Genomic DNA, 17,578 nt, shown 5'->3' with positions numbered 1-17,578 from the left:
AAAGATATTTGTTTCCTAATTTAGAAATAGAACCTCCCGGCAAAAATTTATTCCCATAACTGACTTTGAGTGGGAAGTAGAAGAAAGCAAAGTACAAAGCGCACGCAAACTCACAAGGCAAGCATTTCTTCAAACCGAAGTATTTCCCACACGAAACGTCTAATCACACAGTCCCCCGGTTTCTCCATCCAGCTTTTCCCGATAATCATTTTAACAAACAGCTTCAATACACAAAGATTAGGAAGAAAAAGAGGGGGAAAAATCGTTATGTCAACGCTAGGCGATGATGAATTAAGCTTAATCCTTAACCGGATCAACGATTCGAACGACAGAAACTCGTTCTCTCTTGTTTGCAAGCGATGGCTACGAGTTGAGGGTCAAACCCGTTTGTCTATTCGGGTCATTGAACCTGATTCTCTGCATAATTTTCTACCCAGATTCCCAAATTTACGCTCATTTGAATCAACGAGGTTTCTCAGCAACGCCCATCTCCAATTTGTGGCGAAAACATGTCCTAAAATTCAGATTTTTAATGTTAATCTCAAAGAAACACGTCAAGTTTTTGATGAGTTTAGTAATTTGTCTGATTCTGATGATGTTGGTGATGAAGGTTTTTGTGCTATAGCAAATGGGTGTCCAAATTTACGTAAAGTCTCATTGAGAAGGAGAAAGAGTGCTGGCAACGTTGGGGTTATTTCGATTGTTAATAAATCAGCTCAAAGTTTGACAAATTTGGACTTAGGGAGGTGTAGTTTGATTAGTGATCAAGCTTTGGCAGCCATTGGGACGCTGAGGACAATTCGGGTTCTGAATTTGGATAGCTGTTCATTGATTACAGATCAAGGTTTGGCGTTTTTGGCAAATGGGCATTGCTCTAAATCTTTGAAGAAGTTGGTTTTGACAGAATGTGATAGAGTTACTGATTTTGGGGTGTCTCTTTTGAAGCAAATGAGTTGTTTAGAGGACCTGAATTTAGCTGAATGTGGGCCAAAAGTGACTGATGTTGGTGGGACTTCTATAGCTTCGATGAAGACACTTGAAAGGTTGAATTTTTCTTGGTTGATTAATGTAACGGATGTTACACTCATTGCAATTGCTAAGAACTGTACAAGATTGGCGGCAATCGATTTAACTGGGTGTGAGTTGATTACAGGGGCAGGGATTCGAGCTTTTTGCCACCATGAGTGCTTAGAAAGTCTAGTGTTAACTTCCTGTTATAATATTTGTTCGGATGATTTGGAAACTCTGCTTACTTGCCAGTCATTAAAGTGCATTGTGCTTGATAAAGGTTTGAAAATTTGGATGCCACTGGACTTGCAGGAAAACATAAGCAGGTTCTGCCAGCTAAACTGGAGATGATGGATTAATGGCCGATGTAAATTTCATTGTAATAAGGTTAGTGGAATCACGACTTGTACTCTGAGAGCAATTTTAATTAATACATCTGTTTAGTGTTTTCCTTTAATTTTAATGCATGGATCATATTATATTCAAGCAGATTTATATTCTGCCTGTGATCAAATGGGTGGTCAATGCATTCTTGCATGCACGGTGTTCTTAAACTTGATTTTCATGAATGATGATATTCCTTCTTTATTAGATTTTTAGATTGAGAGTATGGTCAAACGACATCTCTCAATGGTTTATTCATGAAGTGATGAAGACTTTTATTTGAAAGGTTTCTTAGGCTATGCAAATGATAGCTCTTAAAGACATGTTTTAGGTTATTCTAGGAAGTTATTAAGATTAAGAATGCAGCAATATGATTGCCGTCACATGCACTTAAAAGATTAATTCTTGGCTCTGCCTATGTTTGCTTTTTATTATAGTTTGTACTTGGAAGAATTCTGTTCTCTTATTTTCTTTCTTATGGCGCTTTTTGCTTCCCCTTGTCATCATTTTTCCTTTTTAAGCATGTTAAGACTCAATCAAACACTTCAAGAATGGTCAAATGTAGGTGCATATTCGGTAATGGGGGTCTATTCACTGATACTCTTCCTTCCTTCAACCCAGAAGAAGTTTCCAGGAGATTAGAAATTAATTTTGTAGGTTCAGTTACAAAGCTTGTCCATGGTATCCATGGAGTGATAAAATTTGTGCTGTTGACTAAGAGTTACCAATTTAATTGCTAAATATTGTAACTACTAAGCTTTCAGAACTTCACAAAAGTGTAATTCAATCAGTCATCATAGTTGTGTTTGATTTTAGTTGTCATGAAAATGTACATATTTAATTCTTTCTTCTGTAGGGTAGAAGGAGCTATATAGCGGGATGATAAGTGAGGCTGCGAGGAGACGGAATTGCAATATAATTTGATTATTGCTGCATTTGTTAATCAGTCAGTCAACGAAGCATGGATTTTGTTTTCAGAGAATGTCCGATTTTATTGTTCACAGACTCTCTACTTTTGAGCTGAACTTGTAACTGAGCTGTGTTACTATTATTGTTATTATTTTTTGGGACATTGCATTATAATTCGGAAACTCAGTAGAACTTGGAAGATTCAACTTCGTCCTTTTTGTTGATATTCTTTTGCCAGTTGCAATTTTAAAAATACTACCCGATAAAAGGGCGATGAAGTACTTTCAATCGATCGATTGGTGATCGATTGGTGAAGGCGACGACTTTCGCTGACACTGGTTCTTTGTCTTTCTTTCTGCTCGGAAACTCAAGGGTTTTAGCTTTCGCGTCTTGTCCGTAATCAAAAAATCGAAAATCCATCTGGTAATATTCCGTTTAATTATTGAATATGGTAGCTTGCTCCTCATTTTCTGTGAAGCATAATGCCGAGAAGTGTTGGTCACGCCGGGAATAAATAAGCTATTTGACTGAGAGGGAGACTGTGAGAGTGAGAGACTTGAATGATTTGTCATATTATAAGATAAGTGAAGCGAAGTAGCTCAGTTCATGGGTTTTGGCTTTTCAAATAGCTGGGGCATTTCCCCACTGCAATAGCCTGCATTATTGTTTAAAGAAATTTATTTTATTTAATTTTGAAAAATCCGGTAATTTGTTGTGTTTCTTTTCTTACACGCAATCTGCATCCTTGCGGCCCAGGTAAGTAGCAATCTTCAGTCAAGTGCTTTCGCATCAAAATAAACAACGGCAACATATCCAAATCCAATTCCAATGCCACTACGAAATAGGTGCTTTCTCTTGCTTCGCAATTTCTTCATATTCAATTTAGTAATGTTACTAGTTTTGCTTTCCCTTTACTTGAAACTTAACCATTGAGAGAAAGAAAGAGCAACACTTGCGGAAGGAAAGGGTGGATTCTGCTGGGTCTGTGTAGAATGTCTCAATCATATAAGAATCGTTATTTTTTTAAAAGTATTTTAATTGAAAAAATAGCTATGAGTTTCTTTGTTTCTGTGACCATCTTTTCATGTTAGCTTTTAACACTTGAAATGTTAGCTTCCTAATGAGAAAGAGGCTGTTTATCGAGCACTTGATAAAAGCCCTCGTGTCATTCAAGTAGAACACTTCTAAGCCACTTGACATACTTGTGCTTCTGTGGTGATATAAATGTGATTGCAGGCTCAATTTAGATGACCTCTAATACTGAAATCTTGATGGTTTTAGAAAAAGAATTTGAGGTACTTGTTAATTGATTGAAGGGAGATGTAGATATTATAATTCTACCTTCTACTACAATCAGTTGTTTGGTGAATCCTCACGTTAAAGAGTTTATGGGATTTAAGCAATTATATGAGGAATAGCCGACGAATGAGAACTTGATGTATCTCAGAGTTGGATATCGTTGTTCATAGATGCTTATCAATCTCAGCCTCTCAGAAAGGAAGCTCAATCACGAATTCTCAGGTACCAAAGTGGATGTTGAGCAAGGGTCGAGGTTAGGAGCCATGAACATATGACACATTTTTACTAGCGTTTGACAAGGATCAGAGGGCAGATGAGGCTGCATAATTGTGGAACATGGTTTTGCATACACATACTCGCTTTATCTAAAAGCCGTTGTTTTCGAGGATGATCTCTTTATATGATCATCATAACATGCCAGATAAGACTATTGAGGTAGTAAAAAATGGGGTACAATTTCACCTTACTCCTGTAATTACCTGTACAATCAATGTAGTGCTTTTTTCTTAACTGGAAAATAAATTTGGGAGCCTTTCTTGCACAAGAATCATATCTTTGGGGCCTTCAGTTTTAAATTTTCTTGGTATTTAATTTAGGTGTTTGTAGACCTGGAGGAGCTCTGGTGTTAGACCAGACGAAGATACTGTCAGGAGAATTGGAAGTGCCTTTCAGAGAGTAGGTCAAGATGACAAGCAGAAGCTGGTTCTTAAAAAGTCTCTCTCTAAATGGAGATACATGATACATTCACCGTAAAGGCGAACGAGTGCGAGTGAGAAGTGTTGCTCGGTCTCCATTCTCCAATGATGTTAAACGAAGAGATCACGCCATGCCCTCATTAGGAGTTTAGGATTCATGAGAGAACCAGGAAACATTTGGACTTCTTAAGTATCATCGACAAGGCATCCAACACCATTCCCATATAAATATAAAGCAGAAGGCAAAGGATAATTAAGGGATTTTAGCATAGATCTAGACCGTTGATTGCCAATCGAGAACACTGGGCGAAATCCTTGAGACAATAAACGGTCTGGATGAGATTGAACGAGGTGGAAATAGGTATTTGGCTAGTAATAGATATCCCACATTGGTAAAAAGTAGCTATGGCTCGAGTGGAGATTGGCTATAAAAGCAGGGCTGAAAATACTTTTAAAGCATCTTTGCGCTTGGGGCAATGACGCAGCTAGTGAGGTTCTAACCGAGGCGCGTCTATTGCTGGTTGAAAACTATTTCCAAACCCCCTCGTAGGCCTGGGTTCAGCCCTGGCCTTCGAGAATTTCTGGAAGGGCTCCCTCCGGGGTAAAGCCCTACAATTCTTAGTTCTAAGTTTTATTTTTAAAATAAATAAAAATTGCCTATGAATGGCGCTAACAAACAGAAACTCGAAGCGTGACGGAAACCGGAGCCGACGGCTGCCGTTTCTGTGCCCTTGCTGGGCCCCCATTAAGGGGAAGTATAATTACATGAATTGTATTAAAAATATAAAATTCTTATTGTCACAAGTTTAAGGTTTTCAAATCTCGTCACACGTTTAAGCTATTGAGTTTTATAAATTTCGTACAAATAAAAAAACCAGGGACCAGAACTCAAGCTTCAAGCCCACAAGGAGTTTGTAACAATTTCAACCTCCTTAACTAATTGGAGGACACTGGCAAAATTTTATGCAAACAAATAAGTTTTGTGCGACGTCGGCTCACGTCCTGTACGGAAATCACGTGCGGGAATGCACATTCGTTTGCCCGAGTACATAAGATAGGCGCTGGAGGTTAGTTGGCTTGCGATCCACAGATTAGATAGATTTCGTCACTTGCGGCTGCAAGAAAGACAAGGAAAAAAAGGCGCAAAAATATGGGGTCACATTCGTCGACGAGGGCAGTAGGTGCAATTCTTCACAGAATCTCAAACGGAGTCTCCTCGAAGTGGTCACCCAATTCATTTGCACTCTCAAAACACGGCCTGCTTAGTAGGAACCTTTTTTCGTCAGCATTATCAATATCGTCACGGATTCCCCTATACGAAGTTAAGCACTGTAATTTTCAAGTGAGGACTATACGGACATTCGCTCCTGTTTGTATGGGCAGGCGTTCTAGCAAAATTGCTGGCCGAAAGGTCTGTCTTTTACACTCTTCGTCTCTCTCTGAACTTGTGCTCTTCTTTGCAAAATTGCTTGTAATTATTTTTCTCTTACTGGGTTACTTGTTTTCCATGGCTTTATTGGCTTATGATTTGTATGTTCACTTGAAGGCCACATGTTTGATGAAGTGCCCGAGTGAAATTCTTAAGATCACCTGCATTTGAAAAAGTTCCTTAGTTTCTTAATGTGGATGTTTTAGAAGTAACTTATCCTTGCGTAAGACATGTTTTATACTTTTTAGATTGTTAAATCTAGATTTGGGAAGACACTTTTCTCTTGTCTCTTACAGTAGTTTCTGAATTTGCTTTAATGCAGGGGGCTCAAGATGCAAAGAAAGCAAAACTGTATTCGAGGATAGGGAAGGAAGTCATATCTGCGTAAGTTAGTCTCTGAGCTACAATTAAAATTACATTACGGAATGTAGGAAGAACATTAATAGATTATTGTGCTTGTATTGGATTATGCAGTGTCAAGAAAGGTGGTCCAAATCCAACGTCAAATACTGTTCTAGCTGCTGTTCTTGAAAAAGCCAAGGAGCTTGATGTACCTAAAGATATTGTGGAGCGCAACATTAAGAGAGCTTCCGAGAAGGGACAAGAAGCTTTCATTGAGAAAGTATACGAGGTTGATTCTGATACCATTGACAATTTTTATCCAGACGTTGCTGCTATGGTTGATTGGTAGCTTTATTTGAGTTGTTAGTCTCTATATTTTTTCCCTGATTTTGATCCATAAGGTGGGTTTTTGTTGGCTCTTCTAATAAAGCGCTTCTACCATCTACAGGTTTATGGTTATGGTGGAGTTAGCATAGTAGTTGAGGTCCTTACAGATAAAATTACTCGATCTGTGGCAGCTGTAAGAGAGGTAGTGAAGGACTGTGGAGGGAAGATGGCAGATCCAGGATCTGTTATGTTCAAGTTTAGTCGTGCTCGAGTTGTAAATATAAAAGTCACAGATGCTGATAAAGATCAGCTACTTGACATTGCCTTGGATGCTGGTGCTGAGGATGTTATTGAACCTCCAGTAAATGAGGACGACACTGATGAAGATAGGGCAGAAAGGTAGCACTCCACTGTTTCTTTTTGCATTATATTATGTCTCCCTTCTATTTTTCTGATGCTTCAGCGTCATTTTCTGCTATTTGTAACTAATGTAAGATCTGTTACTTATTATGCTGCCAGTATTTTTGCCTCATCAACTGCAAAGTTACAATGGTGGGTGGTAATGGATAGTGATGCATTCAAGTACTAACAGGGTGCATCTTCAATACTGTAAAGGAATACATATTTAAAATTCTTATGTTACATACTTTGAAACTGATTGTGGGTTCTAAGTTCAAACTATTGTTGATCTTAATTATGAGGACATTGATGTATGCAATAGATGACCACCTAGAGTAGTGCAGACCGATTGGATGATTGTGTCTTGTAGAAGTGTTTTTGTGAGTTTAGGTCTTGAGCATGCAATAAAGCTTTCATCTATAGTTTTTTCTTCTACAAAGTTCTGGGTGTCCAGTAAAAGGATTACTCTTTCATTACTATAGAATAACTTGGGGTATATTACACAAAATGGGTGTGACCTGTGTGTGTATTAGTTCTACAGGTCTTCATTTCAAATTTGGTGCAAGTTATGTCTGCTGTTCGACCGTAGAATGTTCTAACCATTCATTGCGTTTCCTATTAGGTATTATAAGGTTGTAAGTACATCAGAGAATTACACAGATATAACAACAAAGCTGCGTGAGGCAGGAATACCTTTCGAAACTGATAATGGTTCAGAGTTGCTTCCAATAACAACAATTGAGGTATGTGTCTAGTGTTGATTTGATGATATCTTTTCTTTTTATCCTGTTGCTCATGAGTTTTTTTTTTTAATACGTGTCTAGTATTGATTTGATGATATCTTTTCTTTTTATTTGGTCACTCTTGAGTTGTTTTTTCTGTACATTTGAGGGATGCTCATTGCATATGATCTTAAAGGCATTTTCCTTATGTTGACTGATAATGGGACTGCTCATTGTGTATAGGACATTCACCAAAATGCTTTGACAACATGCTTTCTATAAAGATGAATCTGTAGCTGTTTTAAAATGACTGTTGTTTTGCTGTTTCTCCCACTTTCGAATTTTGAAGTGAAGTGGTCGTACTGTGCCTGCTGGGTTTCAGGTAGATGATGAGGCTATGGAATTGAACAAGGAACTTATCTCAAAGTTACTTGAACTCGACGATGTTGATGCTGTTTATACTGACCAGATATGGTTGAACTAGTATCTTTTGTCACCATCTCAACAATTGAATCGAGGTTTTGATGCTGCAGTCTTCTTATATCTTATTTTTGCTGAGCAGAGGCTTTAATTTAATTTAGCCATGCATACCAGCATATCAAATGGAAAGGTTGCCTTCTGTTGCTGGGATAAATAGGCCTTAGGCTCATAGCTTAACCCATTTTTGGTATTGAGGGGGATATAAATGGAGGTATGGTGTTTAATTCTTCGAGGGAGATAGCTCTTCTACCTCGTACTTCCGTTGAGTTTATTAATAGCTGAAAATACCCATTTGTGTCAGTGGCTTCAATAGAAGTGTAATATGCATGATTCTTGATGCCATTAGTCAAGTGTTATTGGCCCCAATTTTTGTGCAACCTTAAGTTTGTACTTTGGCTTCACATATTGGTCAAGCGGTAATGGTACTTTGATTGTCAAACCGTTAGGATAAAAATAGATAATAGTGATAACTCCCTTTCTTAGTTTTTATTTGAAACCACGCGATCGCATCGTCTTGCTGTGACACACGTGGTGTTGGACAACATGTTAAAACACCTTTAAATTATTAACCTACGACGCGCACACGTTTGGAAATAATTAACTAACATGTCATTCGTTTTTAAAAGCGTACGATTTGATGATGCGTTGTGGATAAAACGATCATCTACCCATGCAAACTGCATATGGGTTTCAAAACAGAGACAATTTCATATTATTTCTATCACTTTTTTTTGTTGGCTTGATAAGGAAAATACTTCGTTAAGAAATAGAGAGTAAACACATGATTTAAACTGGTAAACTATCCAGCCATACAATAGATTCAAGACCTTTTAAGGCTGACTTATCCAAGGTATGGGTATTAGCATTACAAGACCTGTGAGTGTAGTGAATTTGATTTCCTGGATATCTTTTTTTCTTTCTTTAATCTCTAATATCACCAGAAAGATCTCAGTTTTGCTACCCGTTCTGTTGTTTGCCAAGTGAACAGCCACTTGACAATGTGATTCAAAAGTGATAGTTGGTAGACCTGCACTTGTTGCCACCTGCATTCCCCATTCAATTGCTTTAGATTTTGCAAGGGAAACATCTCCATTGAAATTTGAGGATTTGATGGCTGCTGCTACAATGTCTCCCTCAGCATTTTTTATCACTACTCCTAAGCCAGCTCTATGATTCTCATTGTTAATGGCTGCATCCACATTTGCTTTGGACCAGTTGTTGTGAGGAGGATTCCATTGCTTTGGCTTCCCCACTTCTGCCCTCTCTATTTGTTGTTGCACAGGTCTCTTCGTTCTTCTAAATGCTTCTACAACAGCTTCAGCTTTGGCTGTTGGAATTAAAGGATCCAGCTTTTTGCCTTTGAATAGAAAGAGGTTCTTGCATACCATGTGGCTCACCAATAAACAATCTGAAGTTCAATTTCACCCTTACTCAGTTGCCTTGTTGTATTAAGTACCAAATCTAACACATTCCAGCCTGGAGTGGCTGGTGTCTCCAAAGCAGCTAAGGGAGAATGCTGTCAAATCTTTTGAGCAGCTTTACACTCAATCAGTGCATGAGTAATTGTTTCCACTCCCTCTTTACATCTGTGGCAGATTGGGTTTCACATCACTTCTCTTTTCCACAAATTATCTGCGGTTAGTAGTAAGTTTTTTGCAGTTCTCTGAATAAAGACCTTTATTTTCTTAGGGATTCCATTGTCTAAGATCCGGGCTTGAATTGCTTGGTGCATTAGGAAATTTTTTCTTTCAATGCTACCTAGTAACTACTCCTAAAAGAGTATCTCCCGAGCTTGTCATGATGCCAACAAAGTTCATCTGGTGATGATTTTCTTGGTAGGGAAATCTTCAATATAATATCAGCATCATCTTGCACAAAATGCTATTGAATTGTGTCTGTCTTCCACTTCCTTTCAGAATTTATTGAATCTGCCACTCTGCAGCTAGGGTTCTTGGTGATATTGGCTTAAAGGTAGTTGGCCACGGAAGCTAATTGCTTTTAAATACTTGCACATTTTCTCCAGAACTAATTCTCCACCTTGCACATTTTCTCCAGAAACAGTTCTGCACTTTTTTCCCTTTTTGGATGATTTGTCTAGCCCAAAGGATACTTCTTCATATGAAGGATGGATTAGTACCTGTCTTGGCATTGAGGAAGTTAACATGTTTGAAATATCTTGCTTTCAGAAATTTTGCCATTAATGATTTCGGATTTTGAATGATTCTCCAACTCTGCTAGCTACCAAAGCTTGGTTGAAGCTGGATATGTCCGTAAAACCCAAACCTTCTCTATGTTTGGCAAAACCGATTCTTTCCCATCTTGCCCGATGAATATTGTGCTTATCTTTTGTGGAGTCCCACCAAAACTTGTGCCGTTGCTTTTTGAATGTCCTCACATAGATTCAATGGAACTTTAAAAACACTTATTGCATATGTAGGAACAGCCGGAGCCATAGGCTTAGAAAAAAAAGTGGGCTCTTGGGCTTTAAGCCTAACCCACATGGTAAATTTACAGATATGGGCTAAAAAATATAAAGTCTGTATATATTGGGCCTAGTTAAGGGCTTTATGTAAAAGGCTAGGCTTGTCTTTATGCAAAAATCTCGGGCTTTGTAATATATAAATATAAAAAAATTTAAATAAAAAAAAAAACTAAAACTCAAAATCAAAAGTCAAAACAGGCAACCATATCTCCAACACTAAATTAAACAAGTGAAACGAAAGCACTGCAGCACAGCAATCGCCTACCACCAGCAGCCGACAGCCACACCCCCACTGTCTCACAGCCATTATCTCCACTGATCGTCATGAGCCCAGCACGCAAGTTAGAAAATCATTGCAGCAGGCAACAAGTAGCCATGTGAGTCGTGAGCCCAGCACACGACACAACAACGAACCTAACACAAGCAGGGCCTGCAGCACAACGCACGCATGGACACAGCAGCAACGAACCCACTCGAAGTCTCGAACTCACGTGATCTTTGAGGTACAAAAAAAGTGCTAGTTTCGATTTTTTCATTTCTTGTGAAAATTTAATTTATGTGTGTGTGTGTGTGTGTGTATATATATTAATGTGATTATAAAGTTGTAATTCTTCTTTACAATTTGCAATAATCGATCTTCACAATAATAGGCTTACTCCATGCCCGAAATGCTAATGACCTTATGGTAAAACTATGCAAATTTGGTAAATAGTTTTATTTTCTCATATTTGATTAGGATTATAAGTACATGAACTGACAAGTCAATATTGGATCCAACTAGAGGATTAATGTGAAGCATCAGTGTTGATTTTTGAAAGAAGGACCACAACATTCAATTTTTAAATAAGAAAGCATCATTGTCGATTTATTAAAAATTTATCTAAAAGTTTGATAAAAGCCCAAACCCAGCCTAAGCTCGACCCACTTAAGCCTGGATGGGTATTTAGAGGGCCTAAGCCTGTTTCTAAGTACTTGGGCTTGAACTTGAAAAAGCCTAACTTAAGCCCCCAAATTGCCAAGCCCACTAAGCCACAACCTTTATTAACACTTCTTTGCCGCTACTGGTGATTAGCTTAGTGTTGCCAATTTGAGATCTTACTAAAGACTTAAAAGCTTCACTTCATTAAAGAAACTTATCTTTTTCCTTCCAATCATAAATAGTAATCCTAAATATTTTTTATATCTAGACACCATATTCAATTGGAAGATATCTTCTTTGGTTATTATTTGCTCAGCTTGAAGCTTCCAACTGAAGAACATTGAAGATTTTTCATAGTTAAAGATTTGTCTTGAGGGAGCTACGTAGCAGTCAAAAATTGCTTTTAGGTTTCTACAGTCCTCGACAGATGCTCTGGTGAAAATAAAATTGTGACCAACAAATAACAAATGTGAGACTGTCGCTTACTTATCAAACTTGAGCCCACATATCATTTCTACCTTTCCGCCTACACTAGAAGATTAGAAAAGGTTCTACACGCATAATAAACAAGTATGGTCAAAGTAAACACCCCTGCCTCAGTCCTCTCTAAGCTTGGATCAAGCCTTTGGCAACCCCATTGATGATTACTGTTAAAGAAGGTGTTATAATACAATTCATAATTAAAGGCACGCATTTTTTAGTGAAGCCTAATTTTCTCATAACATGCTCTAAGAAGGCCTACTCTACTCTATCATAAGCTTTACTAATGTCAAGCTTTAGAGCTACTAAACCATTTCTTATTATTTTGTTGTCTTATTTTATATTCATACCCAATAAATATATTGTCAATAACAAGCCTATTGGGAATGAATACACTTTGAGATTGGGAAATGATATGGTGAAAATTTGCTTATGCCTATTAGCAATAACTTTAGCAACAATTCCATAAAGAACATTACATAAACTGATAAGTTTGTACTCGTTGACCTTTCTGGGCTTGGCAACTTTAGGAATCAAAGCAATGAATGTATGATTTAAGGGAGTGATATTACCTTGCTCATTCAAAATGTGCAAGCAAGTTTGGATCACTCCTTTGCCTACATACTAAGATTGCATGGAAACCATCAGGGCCAGTTGCCTTTGGGGGCACATTTGCGAGAGAGCTTCTGAAATCTCCTCGGTTATAAATGGGGCATCCAATTGATCATTCATAGCAGCTATTATCTTTGGCATTAAACCCTTCTAAGCAGCATTCATCTGAGCTGAGCTTGGCTTGGGTTTGAATATGTGATCACAAACTCTCTTTCCACAGCTTCCCCATCTTCTTTCCAGTTGCTTCTTTGTACTCCAATCCTCAAATTTTATTTTTCCTCTTTCTAGCCGTAGTTTTGGAGTGAAAGAACTTTGTGTTACTATCAATTACTTTTAAGTGTTTATCAGAGGGTTTATCTCACGTGATGAAACAATATCTTTCAATATTCCGTTGGACAAAAAATTTATTACCATATCTGAAAATATAATTTTTGTTATCATGATTTACTGTAGGAATCCTATAATGTGTTAAATTTGAAAATTTGGACTAATTGAATGTGTACTTAGGCTATGACTACAGCACAGTCAGTGCATAGGCTGTGGGGTACAGTACTATTGGGGAAGAACTGTAGTTGGACCCTATGTACTTAAACAACATTAACTTAACAGATATTGGATATTTTGAAATTCCTTGTGATTTAGTTTTTTTAGATATTTCGTAATTCATTACGGATAATTGTTCTTTGAAAATTATTCTCCAGATTCTATCATTAACACGACTACTGATTGATTTTATTTTCCTCTTCAAAAAGAAGATTACAATGAGATTGCAAGTATAAATAAAGCTTTACAATGAGAATAGTTTGGCAAACAGGAGTAGGGGATTTCATTTGACTACAAAATATTAACAAATCGAAATCACTGGTTAAATTTCGATTTACAAACCATTAACTAGGATTATAATAACTATATAATTCAATCGATCGATTTTAATTTTTGGGAACCCAGCACCCATGTAATCCATATGGTAGACCGTATGGGAATTTTGCTCTTGCAATTTCTTCAAATGTTGATCCATCTAGCAACAGTGCAAATCCCTCTCCATTTCTTTCACTGACTATCGAGATCACCACGCCTGTAATGTCATGCATGTCAAATATCAAAATGAAGAAACAGATCATGGCAAGTGCATGCAAAAGGGGAAAATAAATAAATAAATAAAGAACACAACTTGTATTAATTTAATTAATTAATTTACACACCATCATCTTCTTCAGTTGCCCCAGGACGAGCCACAAAGAAAGGTTCCGAGGGCACAGCACCCTCTTCGTACCAATTCTTGGCCTTTTTCCCCACTAAATCAAGCTGCAATGTTAAAATTAGAAGAAAGAAGGACAATCAATTAGCCCTTATAACTAATAAGGAGCTTTATTAATTAATCATGAGTTTATTGTTACCTTAGTGAGGGTGTTGGGGAAGTTACAAGGGCGTTTGGCTCCACAAGCATAGGCATATCTATACATCTTCCCCAAATACGCAGGGTTAATGCTGCACATGTCCATGCCTCTACCGTGCTCATCAGGGTCCAATGCTGCCTCCAATTCCCCGAATTCACTCCCATCAAATGGTATTCTGAACCTCCCAACTCTGTTCAATCATTCCCATCATTAATTGCATTAGCAGTACATCTTTATTTTACTTTATTTTCCACGAATGTATTAATTCAACGCATAGGTTGACTGCTGTGTTTCATTTTATTTTACGCGTGGGTCTTACAAAAGTTTTGAGGAAAAAATGCGTCCAGGGAATTTATTTTTTTAATTTTTCCTTTTATGAAATGAGTTCACTTTTCCTGCTAATTGGGATGCTCCTAATTGGGATGATATTTTTCGGGACAATGACTACCTCCGTTCCCTAGGCCCTAGCTAGGTTTGAACATCCATCCCATGCATATGCATGCAATCATGCCCCAATAAAGGAAAGCAAAATTAACGTACAGTATGCCCCACTCGGTACCTTAAAACCCTAGGGGCTAGGGCTCGGGCTAGGTTCCACTCTTACGTATTTTATGAGAGTACGGTCATTGACCATTATTTGGGACGTACGGTTTGTGGCTGTTGACTTGTTGAGTGTAGTGTTGGAAGCGGAAGCCCCAGACATAGGTTAAATCGAGAGAAGCTAACAAATAAATTAATTGATTGCTTAATTAACTATAAAGTTAAGACGTTAACCAAGCATATTAATGATGTATACCTAGCATCTGGCAAAACATCTTGGCCGTTGAAGGATCTGAGGTTGTTGAGCCTCAGCTTATCTAGAATAGTAGTGTCGGCATTGTGCTCGCAACAATCAGCAATGATGGCGATCAACCTCCCATCTTCGTCTTTTTCTTCGTACGCATTTATGAAATGGAATGTTATGTACAACGGCACTTCCACGCTCGCCACCTTGAATTAATAAAAAATTAAATAAACAAATTTAATAAATAAATTCATTAAGTCATATAATAATAATAATACTGCCCAAATTAATTATTAAATAAATAAATAAATAAAGATAGTGGACTTACAATTTTGCCACTAGCTTTGCACATAACGTGCAAGAACGCTTTAGAGTCAGGGTGCCACTCAAACTTGTACAATGGTGTTGGCTCAGCCCTCAGCAAATTCTGTGCACAATATCTCAATGACATTTCAGGCACAACTACGTAATGCTCAGTCACCGGAAATGAGTGGACCCAACCCGGTGCTGGCCCGCCTCGGCAATTGACCCGCCCAATCACCTTTCTTTCATTACTACCCGGCTCCATCCTCACTACCCAGTAACCTGGGCTCACCAAATCAGGCAACAATGTTAAAAATTCACTCTCGGTCACTATAGGGTGAGCCGAATGAATTAGACCCCCTAATGTGTCGCTGTACTCAAATCTGCCTATTGTGTCCAATGTGTCCGGATCAATAATTATTGACCCTTTTTGTGTCTCCGTCAAGCAAACAACCCGTCCATCTCCGAGCTTGACCACGCCGGTGTTCGCGTTATCGGTTAACGATGCACCGGAAAAGAGGCTAGCTAGTTCTCCAACATATGATAAAAAGTTATCAGGTTTTGGAACCTCCGAGAATTCACGATAACATAGTTTCTTATTTTCCTTCGCTGCTTTGTAGGCTTCCGATTCAATTTGACGGTGGCCGGCGATTAACCGGCCGTTCTCAATGTGAAGCTTGACTAGCGTTGCATAGCCGTCGAAGAGGTGCCGGAAGTTGTAGTCCCCTATGTGCCACATACCTGGACCGTTTCTTAGGTATGTGCCCTTCTGCATGTGATGAGAGTTATAGATTAATTATCATTTTTATTCATTAACAAACTATTTCTTCTTTAATTAAATGATTTTTAGAAGTCTTAAGTGCATATATTTTTATCTCTAAAAAAAAAAAAGTACATATATTTTTATAGTATAGGTGTTACGGAACATGTTTAGAGTATGACACGTATATCTATAGTACCTGAGGATCTGGTGCTTATGTATTGGAATGACATGAGAAGGATAAAAAAAAAGTACGGTTTGATTTATGAAGATGGGTCAGAATTTCGAATTGGGTACAAATTATTACTATTATTTTTTATTTTAGTTAGATGAAAGTATAAAATACTATTATAATGCAATGAAACTTAGGAATATACTACATGTTCATTCTATTTCTTGAAAATGTCAAAGAAAAAACAAGATTCATATAAGGGTTCATAATAGTAAATCAATTCCTCACTTACATTAAAAGGCCGACCATACTTGTAGTGTTAGTGTGTCACGGACCTAATGGTGGAAATTAAGTGAGTGCAAAAAAAATATTGTTGTTGAGCTTTGTTTCACTAATTAAATAATAGGAAGCTCATTATTAAAAGAATCATAATCTTTTTATATACGAAAATAGCCTCCGATCAGACTGTGTCATGTCAAGCTTCAATTAATTATAATCTTTTTATATATGAAAATAATCTCTGATCGGACTCTGTCACGTCAAAGTTCATTTTTTTAAAATAAAAAAGAAAAAAAAATAAAAAAAGAAAGAAGAGACGATTGGTTTCTTCGTCTTCAAGAAGAGCTGGAGATGAGTCTACCATATACCAATAAACTCGAGTTACTGAAACACACACGCACGCAGAAACACTTTTTGGAGCCATGCATTTAGTTTATTGTTCTTGAAATAAATTAACCAAGTTCTGATTACGTGTAGAGTTGAGTGAATCTTTATAGGTTTTCAGCGTAAGTGATTATATGTGACTGTAAATTGCATGAATATTCATTCATATACAAGCAAAATTGCAAATATTACCAGCCACAATGGTATTTCTCCTTGAACAACGAGCTCCCCTTCCCATCGTTCTTGTCGAACACTTGTCCATGCAACGTGATTTCTTTCAACTGAATATTTCTCTTTCTCCGGCGGCAGTGGAACAGCAATCACCGGCCTTTGTGGGGTCGCGACATTAGTGACGGTCAAACCAAAGTCTCTCTTCCCCAAGGAAAACCCTATGTCTTTTCTAGAGCTAGATTTATCCGAAACCCTCGCCATCATGGCCGACTGCGGCAGGCTTCGGGAAATAGAAGAAAATGTTAAGGAAGCCATGAGGAGAGTGTTAAGGTGTATGAAAGGAAAGGATTCAAGTCTTAAGGTTTTAAGTGATATGAACACGTATTTATAAATAACGGCCTAGCTAGCGACAGTAATTTCTTTTTTCTTTTTAACTGTTTATTATTGTTATTACTATTTGATTTAAACAAATTGCTCTTGGAGACCAGGAGTTTGAAACTAGGCAGCCATACCTATTGGAATCTTTGTAGATGGCTTTGTGTGGAATTCCTTTACACTATAAGACACTGGTTACGTATACGTATGCGCTGTTGGCATAAAATTTATTTTATATGATTCATTTGGTTACGTATACGTATGCGCTGTTGGCATAAAATTTATTTTATATGATTCATTTTATTAGGTAATTGGGCATAGGGATGGTTAATGTGATGTGCGCCTCCCATGATGTTTCCCGATTGCAAAAGATGCTCATAGAGGTGTGACCAAGAACCGGACAATATAATAGACCAATAATGTCTATATAAATGGCTTATCTATGTCAAAATTTTGGAGAACATAT

At 37.6% G+C, this 17,578-nt stretch overlaps 3 protein-coding genes and 1 non-coding gene across 8 annotated transcripts; 3 read left to right on the top strand and 1 right to left on the bottom strand.

Moving 5' to 3' along the window:
* The first annotated feature begins 85 nt into the window (after window positions 1-85).
* LOC18055014 (F-box/LRR-repeat protein 4) lies at window positions 86-2,490 on the top strand. Of its 2 annotated transcripts, none has more exons than XM_024178274.1 (2): window positions 86-1,395; window positions 2,254-2,490. In XM_024178274.1, exon 1 carries the CDS (start codon window positions 268-270, stop codon window positions 1,357-1,359), a length of 1,092 nt encoding a protein of 363 aa, XP_024034042.1. In that variant the 5' UTR covers window positions 86-267; the 3' UTR covers window positions 1,360-1,395; window positions 2,254-2,490. The 2 variants fall into 2 exon arrangements, with proteins under 2 accessions (XP_024034042.1, XP_006450692.1); XM_006450629.2 differs by having other exon boundaries at window positions 2,249-2,490.
* Window positions 2,491-4,753: 2,263 nt separating this feature from the next.
* Window positions 4,754-4,904, top strand: LOC112096014. The gene has a single exon (XR_002904174.1). It is a non-coding gene; the product is annotated as a U4 spliceosomal RNA (small nuclear RNA).
* LOC18055013 (probable transcriptional regulatory protein At2g25830) lies at window positions 4,772-8,419 on the top strand. 4 transcript variants are annotated; one of them, XM_024178165.1, is made up of 6 exons: window positions 4,772-5,706; window positions 6,047-6,108; window positions 6,199-6,403; window positions 6,515-6,792; window positions 7,415-7,535; window positions 7,897-8,419. In XM_024178165.1, the coding sequence occupies exons 1-6, from the start codon at window positions 5,446-5,448 to the stop codon at window positions 7,996-7,998; spliced, it is 1,029 nt and encodes a 342-aa protein (XP_024033933.1). In that variant the 5' UTR covers window positions 4,772-5,445; the 3' UTR covers window positions 7,999-8,419. The 4 variants fall into 4 exon arrangements, with proteins under 4 accessions (XP_024033933.1, XP_006450691.1, XP_024033936.1 ...); XM_006450628.2 differs by having other exon boundaries at window positions 6,199-6,355; window positions 7,897-8,397; XM_024178168.1 differs by having other exon boundaries at window positions 7,864-7,982.
* Window positions 8,420-13,416: 4,997 nt separating this feature from the next.
* Window positions 13,417-16,998, bottom strand: LOC18055012 (carotenoid cleavage dioxygenase 8 homolog B, chloroplastic). The gene is made up of 6 exons (XM_006450627.2): window positions 16,759-16,998; window positions 14,997-15,740; window positions 14,681-14,874; window positions 13,885-14,074; window positions 13,690-13,792; window positions 13,417-13,562 (listed from the first exon to the last, which is right to left on the bottom strand). The coding sequence occupies exons 1-6, from the start codon at window positions 16,996-16,998 to the stop codon at window positions 13,417-13,419; spliced, it is 1,617 nt and encodes a 538-aa protein (XP_006450690.2).
* Window positions 16,999-17,578: the final 580 nt, after the last annotated feature.

Source organism: Citrus clementina, unplaced genomic scaffold, assembly GCF_000493195.1.
Source record: "Citrus clementina cultivar Clemenules unplaced genomic scaffold, Citrus_clementina_v1.0 scaffold_1, whole genome shotgun sequence".
Lineage (NCBI taxonomy): Eukaryota > Viridiplantae > Streptophyta > Magnoliopsida > Sapindales > Rutaceae > Citrus > Citrus x clementina.
This window is presented reverse-complemented; position numbering and strand designations above follow the sequence as displayed.

Coding starts and splice junctions, on each gene's coding strand:
- LOC18055012 (XM_006450627.2), bottom strand. CDS start 16,998: ATGGCGAGGGTTTCGGATAAATCTAGCTCTAGAAAAGACATAGGGTTT. Junction 13,793..13,884: donor TCCCCAACACCCTCACTAAG/GTAACAATAAAC, acceptor TTAACATTGCAG/CTTGATTTAGTGGGGAAAAA. Junction 13,563..13,689: donor GGCAACTGAAGAAGATGATG/GTGTGTAAATTA, acceptor ATGACATTACAG/GCGTGGTGATCTCGATAGTC.
- LOC18055013 (XM_024178165.1), top strand. CDS start 5,446: ATGGGGTCACATTCGTCGACGAGGGCAGTAGGTGCAATTCTTCACAGA. Junction 6,793..7,414: donor GATGAAGATAGGGCAGAAAG/GTAGCACTCCAC, acceptor GTTTCCTATTAG/GTATTATAAGGTTGTAAGTA. Junction 7,536..7,896: donor TTCCAATAACAACAATTGAG/GTATGTGTCTAG, acceptor GCTGGGTTTCAG/GTAGATGATGAGGCTATGGA.
- LOC18055014 (XM_024178274.1), top strand. CDS start 268: ATGTCAACGCTAGGCGATGATGAATTAAGCTTAATCCTTAACCGGATC.